The sequence below is a fragment of the Engraulis encrasicolus genome, chromosome 8, assembly GCF_034702125.1.
Source record: "Engraulis encrasicolus isolate BLACKSEA-1 chromosome 8, IST_EnEncr_1.0, whole genome shotgun sequence".
Classification (NCBI taxonomy): Eukaryota; Metazoa; Chordata; class Actinopteri; order Clupeiformes; family Engraulidae; genus Engraulis; species Engraulis encrasicolus.
Window position 1 is genome coordinate 345,001 of NC_085864.1, and position 12,441 is coordinate 357,441.

The 12,441-nt window shown below is 41.8% G+C and overlaps 1 protein-coding gene across 2 annotated transcripts in view; it reads left to right on the forward strand.

Annotated features, from left to right (window-relative positions):
• Positions 1-12,158, forward strand: part of ostn (osteocrin) — a 28,709-nt gene extending 16,551 nt beyond the window's left edge. For both annotated transcript variants that reach the window (XM_063204251.1, XM_063204250.1), the window contains exons 3-5: positions 982-1,184; positions 6,189-6,311; positions 12,053-12,158. In XM_063204251.1, coding sequence (XP_063060321.1) covers positions 982-1,184; positions 6,189-6,273 — 288 coding nt within the window. In that variant the 3' untranslated portion in view covers positions 6,274-6,311; positions 12,053-12,158. The remainder of the gene's footprint in view (positions 1-981; positions 1,185-6,188; positions 6,312-12,052) is intronic.
• The last annotated feature ends 283 nt before the right edge of the window (positions 12,159-12,441 follow it).

The window sequence follows — 12,441 nt, forward strand, 5'->3', positions numbered from 1 at the left end:
CATCAGTGGACCTGAGAGCTCGAGCAGGGGCATAAAAAGAGAGCATGTCAGAGATATAACTAGGGGCAAGTCCATTTAATGCTTTAAATACTGTCAGCAGAATCTTAAAGTCGATTCTGTATGAGACAGGTAACCAGTGCAGGTCTGCCAAGACAGGAGTGATGTGCTCTCTCATTCTGGTTCTTGTTAGGATTCTTGCCGCAGAATTTTGAATGAGTTGCAATTTGTCAATTAATTTTTTTGGGAGACCAGAGAAGAGAGCATTACAGTAGTCTAGCCTACTGGTGACAAAGGCATGAATACGTTTCTCAGCGTCTTGTCGGGGGGCCAAGTCGCGCACTATGTTGACGTTTCTTAGATGAAAAAAAGCAGATTTTGTTATCTTGTCGATGTGAGGCTCAAAGCTCAAATCCGAGTCTATGACCACACCTAGGCTAGTAACCTTATTTTTAATGTGCATGCTTAGGTCACCTAGGCTTGACTGGATTTTTGCACGTTTTTTCTTAGGCCCAATGAGCAACACTTCAGTTTTATCCTCATTTAATTTTAGGAAGTTACTGTTCATCCAATCTGTGATGGCAGACATGCATTTAGTCAAGGCATGAATGGCAGTGGTTTGGCTAGGCTCAACAGAGATATATAATTTTGTGTCATCGGCATAGCAATGAAAATCAACATTGTGCTGTCTGATGATGGAGCCCAGGGGCAACATATAGAGAGAGAAGAGGAGAGGGCCCAAGCAACTATCCTGAGCAACTCCAAAAGGCACATCATACTTGTTGGAGACGTATTCTCCGATGGTGACAAAAAACTGCCTTCCTGTAATATATGTTTGAACATGGCTGGATGGCTCACGTGTGTGTGTGTGTGTGTGTGTGTGTGTGTGTGTGTGTGTGTGTGTGTGTGTGTGTGTGTGTGTGCGTGCGTGCGTGCGTGCGTGCGTGCGTGCGTGCGTGCGTGCGTGCGTGCGTGTGTGTGTAGCCGGTGTCTAGGGGTCGACCGGTGTCTGCTAAGTCACCTGATGGCATCACGGCAAAGCTGCTGCTGCTGGATCAGCTGGTCCAGATGGAGAACGATGTTGTCATGGAAACCAAGCGGAAGAGGAGTTTCCCCGGCGCCAACACGCCTCTTGACCGCCTCAGTATCAGCACCCTCGACACCAAGAACAGCAGTAACAAGCAGAGGTACACACACATACTCTCTCACACACACACAGACACACCGGCCAACAGAGGTACACACACACCCTCGCACATGAACATGTGCAGACATAGACACACACATATGAAACACTGGCACTACACACACACACACACACACACACACACACACACACACACAAAATATATAAGCACACACATGCACACATACAGAGAGAGAGAGAGAGAGAGAGAGAGAGAGAGAGAGAGAGAGAGAGAGAGAGAGAGAGAGAGAGAGAGAGAGAGAGATGAAAAATTACATAGGGGGAAAGATAAGTAAGACGGCGAGATAAAGAGAATGATAGAGAGAAAGGACAGGATGACAAACACATTATAATGCATTGGGAAGACAGTACATTATTCGGGACGCTGAAAATAGACTGCGTAAATCCATTTGCTAAAAATGTGCACATTGGCTATTGTTTTTTTAAAGTATTTTTTGGGGGGCTTTTCAGCCTTTTATTATTAGTTTTTGTGAGACAGGATAGTTGAGTAGAGACAGGAAGTGAGGTGGGAGAGAGACATGGGGAAGGACCGGGGAAGGACCGGCAAAGGACCCAGACCGGGAATCGAACACGGGTTGGCCGAGTGGTAAACGTGTGCCCTACCATATCAGCCACGGTAGGGCCACATTGGCTATTTTAAAGGGATGGTGTATGTGTCAATTTATCTAGCTGGAGAAGCAGGGAGTTTTAGACAAGGTCACAAACATGTGTCATTATCCCAGAGCTCTGCAGTAGGGACAGAGAGAGAGAGCGAGAGAAAGAGAGAGAGAGCGAGAGAGAGAGAGAGAGAGAGAGAGAGAGAGAGAGAGAGAGAGAGAGAGAGAGAGAGAAAGAGACAAGAATCCTACAGACAGGGACACCCCCATATATTGATCCCCTCCACCCCAGCTTCCCTGCCCCCCATCGCCAGCTAATGTCTTCCTTTTGGTGGAGTCTTGGCCCCAACCTGGATCCCCCCTCTGCTAAAAATAGAGACCTGGCCAACAATGGCCCCCAGTGTGTGCAGAGGAGGCTCCGGTCCAGCTAATAGTCTAATGGAAGCTCCAGCTAATAGGCTAATAGGCTAATAGAGCAGGTAATTGAGCAGTGATGTCATACAGTGCGCACACACGTGCACGCGCACACGCACGTACGCACACACATGCACGTACGCACACACACACACACACACACACACACACACACACACACACACACACACACACACACACACACACACACACACACACACACACACACACACACACACACACACACACACACACAGTAGTGTCTACAGTATCCCATTCATCTCCCCAACTCATAATAGTTTAAATGTTCTGCACACACATACACACACGTACACACACATGCACGCACACACACACACACGCACACAGACACAGACAGACAGACAGACAGACAGACAGACAGACAGACAGACAGACAGACAGACACACACACACACACACACACACACACACACACACACACACACACACACACACACACACACACACACACACACACACTATCCGTCACCGTCACCGTCACACCACGTAAAACAGTGATTGACAGTGGTTGTCACTCCGTCAGCGGTAGCTTTCATTGGGCGGAAGCCACAGGTAGCTTTGATTGGACGGTGTCCAGGAGAGTGGTGATTTTGACTGGCCGAAATCCTGTGAGCAGGCGTGTTTATTAGCTGACCCTGCTGGTATTCACACAGCACGAGGGCGTCTCTACAGCAGGTACACACACAGCGTCACACACACAGACACAGACACAGACAACAGACACACACACACACACACACACACACACACACACACACACACACACACACACACACACACACACACACCATGGGTGTCTCTGCTGCGGCCAAAGTTTGTAGTCCTTATGGGCTGGAGCCCAGCTCCTTCTGTTACGGCCATGGCAACCTGTGGAGCGGACCAGGCAGCAACACAGCGGACGACTTGTCTAGATCACATGCTTTACAAAACCTCCTACCCCCAATCCCTCTCCCCAGTCCAACCTGCCTCTTCTCTCACCTGCATCCTCCTCCTCTCCTACGCCCCTTTGCCCTGAATTGTCTCCCCTCTCATGCATCCCACTCCTCTCAAGCACCCTTCTCGATTCTTCCACACCCGCTTTACTCTCCTTTAACCATCTCCCCTCTGTTTCATCCCTCTCCTGCCCCCTTTCTCTCCTTTTTTTCATCCCACCCCCTGGGGCTGTTATAGTCCCAAAATTGTCGAGGCTTTGAAAAACAGGCACAGAGTCAGCCTCCCTGCTGGCATGTTATGTCGCTAATCTGTATCTGGGAGTTAGCATGGCAAGGAGTGTGTTTTGTGTTGAGTCTGGACCCGAGCTGTGCTAGCTAGCAAAATAGCTCTGCAGTCAGTGTGCTGCCTGGCTAGCAAAGCTTTCTCACCAAACGCCTAAATGTGTGAGATTTATGCATGTATTGAGAGCATAGCACAGTCGATGTTCTAGCTGATGGAGGCTGCAGTGGTAGCTTGCACTGGCAGTTGTCTGTCTCTCTGCTGTGTGTCTGTAGCACCAGCTTCTATGAATGCATTGAACATAAGCATGCACAGATAGGGACGAGGTGGTGCTAAATTGTCCCTTTGCCCTACTGGACAAAAAAAAAAAAAAAAACTTTTTTAAACTTTTTTTTTGCCACAATGTACTTTGGTCCATGTTGACATGATCAACTACAAATGGGTGGGAGACGTGACGCCTTGTTTTTTCGTAACATTGGTTAATAACCTACAAAACTGTTATTTTTCCTTTAAAAAACAAATGTCAATGAAAGAAGATGTGATACATTATGTTTCATATTAGTCTTAGATGAGAAGAAACATTTTTTGTTAAGATTTATGTAAAGGTTTATATGTCAAATATCCTGCGGTGTGACTGTAACATTAATGAAATCTGGAATATAATATATATATAAATTAACCAGCAAAATTTTGAATAATATATGAAGCATTTGGCATGATTGCATAAATATTAACTTTATATTAAGATATGTGAATGTGAAAAAAACTCAAGACAGTAATATTAACTACAAGTTCAATTTCGTAACACAAATTGCGTCCTGTGGGGTGACATGTATGTCAATGTTTGTGAACGGGCAGCTGCAAGGCCAACTACAAGGGTCTTAAAGGCTGGCTCCTAACCAGTCAGTACCTTAGTTATTGAAGAGTGTTGTGGAAGCTTAAGGTGACTATTAACCTCTTCATATGTCTTCATATTGCAATGTTTCTGTCACGCAATGCTTAGGTTCATTTTATGGTGTCCTGTGGTTTGACTGCTCTTATAGAAGGAAAACTATTTTTTTTATAAATGAAAACACATATTAAGATTAAACACAATATCCTTATCAAGTTAACATGAGCTCAGATGTCAGTCATGTATACAAAAGGATTAAAATGGCCACAATGCAGTGAATTTCCTGTGGTGCGACTTCATTTTCCTGCGGTGTGACATGCCTATGCAATGTGTTGATGCAGGACACATTTTCTCAAAAATGTTCCACAGACCACTAACTGCTTTATTTTTTTCTATTTTATTTTTTAATTTTTTTAATCAATTTTTTCAGGAATTGGAAAAACTTTTTTTTTTTTTTGCCGTTACACCCTTAACGTCAACCACCCAAATGCTTGCCAATGTTTGACATAACCATGTGACAATCACCCAGATACATAATATATATGGACTCTATATACACTCACTGGCCACTTAATAGAAACACCGCTCTAGTGCTGGGTTGGTTCCCCTTTTGCCTTCAAAACTGCCTTAACTGCCTGAAACAATACTTGGTTCTAATTGGCCCAAATTGTGCTAATAAAATATCCTTATGCCATTATATCTCCAGCCTGAAACCATTCTGACCATTCCACCTGAGTGTTGTAGAATGACGACTCATCAGACCAGGCAACATTTTCCCAATCTTCTAGTGTCGTTTATGGTGAGCCTGAGCAAATTGTTGCCTCGTTTTCCTGTTCATATCTGACAGGAGTGGTACCAAATGTGGTTTTCTGCTGCCTCAAGATTTGCCTCAAGATTTGATGTGCTGTGAAATCAGAGATTTTCTTATGCATACCTCGGTTGTAATGAGTGGTTATTTGACTTAATGTTGCCTTTGTAGCAGCTCAAACCAGTCTGACCCTTCTCCTCTGACCTCTGCCATCAACAAGGCACTTTTCGCCCACAGAACCGCGCTCACTGTAATTTTTTATTCTATTTTGGACCATTCCTTGTAAATCCTATGGTTGTGTGTGAATATCCCAGTGGATCAGTATTTTCTGAAATACTCAAATCAAGCCCTTTCGACACCAACAGCCATGCTATGTTCAAAGTCATTTAAATAACCTGTCCCCATTATGATGCTCGGTTTGAACTGCATCAGATCATCTCAACCATGTCTACATGCATAAATGCATTGAGTTGCCACCATGTGATTGGCTGATCAGAAATTTGCCTCAATGAACAGTTGTAAAGGTGTTCCTATTAAATTGGACGGTGAGTGTATGTATCTGCTTGGGGACGTTTTGTGTGTGAACTGTCTGAGCTTCTTAGAGACGCTTAAGTTACATTGCACCCCTCCTTGTACAATTTTCTTTTGTTACTGTCCCACTGGGTCATCCCCCCTTTTTTCAACTACTATTCAGTCTGAGAAAGAGTGACGAGGAAAACAACGAATCATGCAATAACTTATTGTGGCAAAAAAGTTATCATGCTTGTAAAAACGTATTGTATGACATATTGACTTATTGAATATTGTGACAGCCCTACATGCCAGAAAAGTAATAACACCATAATTGGAAAATGGCTGAAAGAACATGAGAAAGATTCAGAGGAATTATTCAACGGTAGGGGAGGTGTAAGGATAGGTTTACTTGTATCTGCAGCTGGGTACCCTAATCTCCTTTGGACTTAATACTACCCACAAGATGTTCTCCATGAGGCTTGACCTCTGCTGTTTGTCTGCTCACAGGAAAGTAGTGGAGTTACCACGGCGACGAGTAAACGTTCCCATCGATCGGATCGGAGTAGGTCGCGTACCCAACACCCGAGGCTAAATGTCACAGCTCAAGCCTTACCCCTCCCCACGCAACAGGTAATACCTCCTCCTGAACTCCTCGTGGCGCTCCACACTCCTGTGAGCTCCTGTCTGTCTGTTGAGATACAGCCATACCAGAGATTCTAGGAGTATTATGGAGATATGCCAACATAATAGGTTTCTATGGGCACCAAGCATGAACAGGTTCTGGTCTGCCTAAAGGGGTGTGTCAGCCAGCATCAAGCACAAGCATTTTATTTTAATAAGGTTCAACATAAGAAATACTATACTTTGTATAGTGTGTTGTTGTCTATAACGTTTAGTGATGTCAACAAAGTTTGACTCTGAACTGTAAAAAAAAAATAATTTAGTGTGTCTGTAAGGAGAGCTTACAAGCTAACAGACTCAGCCATTGAGAATGAATGAAAGTATGACAACAACACAATTATGCCAAACGCTTACACGGATTCACCTTAAATTGAGCAGATGGTACCTCTCTTCATGATCATATATTACCATGCCAAGTTCAGCTAATATCAGTCTTGATATCTGACAGGGTGTTAGTGAATAAAATTACAGTTCACAGTTTAAGATGATTACATTTGTGATTTCACTAATGTTACCATGCTAACCACTTTTACAATGACATTTGCCTGACTTGAAAGTTTGTTTTTTGACATAATTCAAACTGTAACAACTTACACCATTAGACTTGACATAATCACAGATTGAAGCACACATTTCCAAAAGACCAACAACTCCAGAAAGTTACAATGGCGATTTAATAGATGAAATTAATCTGTCCCATTCATTTCAATAGGTCGGTCCTTCGGTCTGCCAATGGAACCTTTCTCTTATCCAGTCTCTCTGGCTATACTGTAGTGTAGATATAGAACTCTACATGTGGTGTTGACTTCCCCATCTATTGGAACCATAGATATACTGTAGAACAGTAGATGTTGCCATGACCAGCCCTGTCTATCGGATAGAATATGTCAATTTGGTCGTCGCCAACTTTTTGCAGGATTGACGCTGCTTGAATGAACATCAATTAGCAACAAGGTGACACAAATCTTACTGTAGGTGGAGGTAAACAATAGGAATCCCACCCTAAAACAATGCAGCCAGTATGATTGCTAAAAGGCTGAATGCGACATCTACATGTAGTGTCAGATAGGGTGACCACCTGCTAATAAGTCCAAAGGGGGAAAAGTGGCATGCTTCTGAGGGACAATGTGGGACAGACCCTGGCGTGCGCGCACACTCACGCGCCACCAACTCCCCCCCCCCCCCCAACATTTGGCTTTTCATACCAAATATAGGCCTATATATTTTTCATTGTTATTATTTACTTTATTTTTTATTTTTACTGACACACTTGATTATGCGGGACAAATTGTCAATTTGGGGGACGCATGATTTTGGCTCCAAACGCTGTACACGCACGTGCTACGCAGGATGGGTGGTCACCCTAGTATCAGAGCTCTCAAGTCTCTTTTTGGGTGTCGGTACCCTGGTAATCCCCCCGCCTCTTACTCCCAGCTCAGGTCAAAACCTTCTTTTTCTATGAAAAAAATATTAGATGAAAAAATCAAATTAAATGATATCCCCTGAACCACTAGGCCTACTATTTTTCTAAATGACATGACTGGAAAAGGGGAACATAGTAGGCTGGAGAGGTTATGCATTTATTGTAAAAGTAGAATACCAAAAGTAGAATACATGTTGGCTTGTTAAGGACTTAATAATTCTCAAAAGTGTTTGTTCAATTGTCACTTCCTGGTGTTACCTGTGCACATGTTAAATCAGTTTCTCATTGTTTTTAACATGTAGCAAATGTTTTCGCCCACCATGTCATGGTTGTGTACAATTCTCAGTTTTTTCGTACTTCATCAATTGCTTTTGTCATATCATTCAAAATACATTGTCACTGAATACATGAAACTATCTCACCCCCAAAAAATTGTAGGCCAAAGGTCATAGTATAAGTCTTGAAATGCAAAATGACTTACCAAGCTGTCATAATGTGTTAAGCACTGTATAATTTTTGTTTATAAATGTGATCTGAATTGGTAAATTGCTCGTAGGTAAATATTGACTGTCTCTAATCAAAAGCAGTAGAAGGAAAAGAGAAAACAGGCATGCTATTGCAACAATAGGCACTGTACTGAATTACATTACTCTATTACTCATGTGCCCTTTATATAGTTTTTTCTCAATTGGTTTTGTAGATTTCTCACAACAGAATAACGATTCTCAAAAGTCTTTGTTCAATTGTGACTTCCTGGTGTTACCTCTGCACATGGTCAAATCAGTTTCTCATTGTTTTCGGCATATAGCAAATGCTCTCGTCCACCATGCCACTGCTGTGTACAATTCTCAGTGATTTCGTACATTATCAATTGCTTTTGTCATATCACTCAAAAAGCTTTGTCACTGAATGCATGAAACTATCTCACCCCCCAAAACATTTAGGCCCCATGTCATAAGTTTAAGTCTTGACATGCAAAATGATTTACCAAGCTGTCATAATGTGATGAACACTGTATAATTTCCTTTGGAGTTTTATGTATAAATGTGATCTGAATTGGTAAATTGCTCACATGTAAATATTGACTCTCTCTAATCAAAGGCAATAGAAGGGATAGAAAAAACAGGCATGCAATACAACAATAGGCACTGTACTGCATTATATCACTCTATGCCTCATGTGCCCTTTATAATTACGCTCCACGCAAAATTACAATATTTCCCTAGAATTTCACAAGACAGTAAGTGCACTTTATACAGTATCAGTGTATTGTTTCAAATTTATTTTGCTTTACAGTTCTAGATTTTTTTCACATGGGCTTGCAAGACAAGTAAAAAGGGATGGTAGAGGGCGCATTTTGACACCTCAAACAGAGTTTGCTATTTCTCCTATTTTGCAATGAGAAAACCTGTCAATAAATAGGTCATAGTCTAGATGTATATCTAGGACAATCTTATCTGATCAATGTAATATAAAGTAAATTTTACAACATTTCCCACCCAATCTAAACGACATTTTGCTTCAGAAAAGATCCTCAAGAGTGTACTATTCAATTGGAAACATGACAAATCGATTTGACTAGCTTGTCCATACACGGACCACACTATGACACAATGACTAACCATTCTGCTGGCACTGATACGTTCATTGACACAAAAACTTGGGTTTTGAGCAAGAGACTCGGTTTTGCAGGTCATCCACGGTGTTTTGCCATTTGTTAAAGCTGCTTTGAGAATGAATATTATGTTTTGCAAATTGCGAGAGAGATTTGAGAAATGTACAAAACCAATTCAGAAATACTGTAATTCACCTTTGGCCAAGGCCCGCCCTAAAGTGCTTTTTGACCAATCACAGCGCAGCAAAAGGACGACCTCGGACAGTTTTGACAGCGCTCCATTGAACTCAATGCTGAAATCGCATGTTTTCAAGTAGTTAGCGAGATATGGTCGTATTATTATTAAAATATGATTGGAAATTGTGCCTGGGGTATTTGTGACAAAGGTGCAAGTTTCCCCGCGATGTAACAGGTGGCAATCACTTTCCTCTTTACCTAAAACCGGACTAATATTACTAGCAGCTGGATAGTCTGACTTGAAGGGTCTCGGCAGCCTCACACTCGACTAGAAAGCATACGGATCAAAAACATACTTTGTGTGCTCCGATCATGCCACCATCTCATTCGTGTCACTTTTCAGTAAGGTTGTAAGCAAACCACGAACCTGTTTCAGAGTAGGATTTGGGATTTCTGACCTAATTAATGAAGAAACACCGCTAGCAAAGTTAACTGTCTATCGGTCACGGCAGGAGTGTTTTGACTAGCAGCTGATGGACGTGATTTTGTTAAGCTACTGAAGATATAAACGCCAAACGTTAATGTTACACATTGCTGTGGTAGCTTTGAAGATCACACTGTGTGATTTCGTTTTCGTCTAGCAAGTTTGAGTCAGGGCTCAAAAAATATGCGAGCTCAGCTTACCATGGTGCTGGTTACAATGCCTATCGATACCAATGTGAGAAGAGCCCATAACAGCTGTGATGCATAGCATGACCGTTCAGAAAATAAATAGGCCTACTTATATTCAAAATACTATGAATGGCGTTTTTTATTTATTAGGAGTGAATAACTGCTGCGATTTGCAGTCACTGCATAAATCATGTTGATATCTCCGCATTGAAAGTTTATCTGTCCGACCTAGCAACTGTAACTAAAGAGGGCGTGGCTTAGCCAAAGGCGAATTACGCTCTACGCAAAACTACAATATTTCCCTAGAATTTTACAAGACAGTAAGTGCACTTTATACAGTATCAGTGTATTGTTTCAAATGTATTTTGTTTTACAGTTCAATATTTTTTTCACATGGGCCTGCAAGAAAAGTAAAAAGGGGTGGTAGAGGGTGCACTTTGACACCTCAGCCAGAGTTGGCTATTTTTTCAATTTTGCAATGAGAAAACCTGTCAATAAACAGGTGTATATCTAGTACAATCCTATCTGATCAATGTAATATAAAGTCGAATTTACAACATTTCCCATCCAATCTAAACATTTCACTTCAGAAAAGATTCTCAAGAATGTACTAGTCAATTGACAACATGACAAATCGGTTTGACTAGCTTGTCCATACACTATGACACAAAGACTAACCATTCTGCTGGCACTGACACGTTCACTGACAAAAAAACTTGGTTTTGAAGGACAAACTAAGAATTTTGAGCAAGAGACTCTGTTTTGCAGTTCATCCAGTGTTTTGCCATTTGTTAAAGCTCTTTTGAGAATTAATATTATGTTTTGCAAATTGCGAGAGAGATTCGAGAAATTTACAAAACCAATTGAGAAAAACTGTACATTTAAAACAATACACTGATATTGTATAAATCTACTCTGGAATTTTGTAATTTTGCTTGGAGCATAATTATACAGTGCACATAAGGCATAGAGTAATGCAGTACAGGGACTGTTGTTGTATTACATGCCTGTTTTCTCTTTGAAATATGATTCCCTTTTACGGCCTTTGATTAGAGAGGGTCAATATTTACCTGCGAGCAATTTACAAAATCAGATCATATTTATAGACAGAAATCCAATGGAAATTATACAGTGCTTGACATATTATGCCAGCTTGGTAAATCACTTTGCATGTCAAGACTTATACTATGACCTAGGACCTAACTGTTTTGGGGGGTGAGATAGTTACATGAATTCAGTGACAAACTTTTTGAGTGATATGACAAAAGCAATTGATAACGTACGGAAAAGCTGAGAATTTTACACAACCATCGCATGGTGGACGAAAGCATTTGCTATATGCTGAAATGAGAAACTGATTTTATGATGTGCACAGTTAAGGAAGATAAGGCACCAGGAAGTTACAATTGAACAAAAAGTTTTAAGAATTATTATTCTGTTGTGAGAAATGTACAAAACCAATTGAGAAAAACTGTAATAATCAATATGACAATTAGGCTAGCCCAGACGGATGGTAAGTAGCCATGGACAGCCGTGGCCTAGTTGGTCTTTCAATCTGGGGGTTGGACGTTTAAATCCCACCTGACCTCTTCCTTCACCTGCATCCATGGTTGAAGTGCAAAGAGTAAGGCACCTAACCCCACATTGTTCCAGGGACTGTAACCAATGCCTGATAAACAATATCTGTGAGTCGCTTTGGATGAAAGCATCAGCTAAGAGTAATGTAATGTAATGAGCAGTTGCGATCCACACTAAACCCCTTCTATTGAAGCTCATATTTGGTTATTCTTTTTGTGTTCACAGAAGCTTCACTGCAGGTAGAAGATGCATGGAAACGCAAAACATGAACACGCACTTCCCGATCTTTCCCTCTCAAGGCATGACCACAACACCACACACATAGGCCTACACACACACACACACACACACACACACACACACACACACACACACACACACACACACACACACACACACACACACACACACACACACACACACACACACACACACACACACACACACACACACCTCTGCCTGTGAAGTACCAGTAAAACAACTGCCAACCAAGTATAGCCTATAGAGGAGCTGACTGGTGCTAAGGACTAGCGTGAGGCTAGCACACAAAGCACAACCATTTGCATTAGCGACACCCCAACCAGACAATGCACAAACATCAGCATTAGCATTCA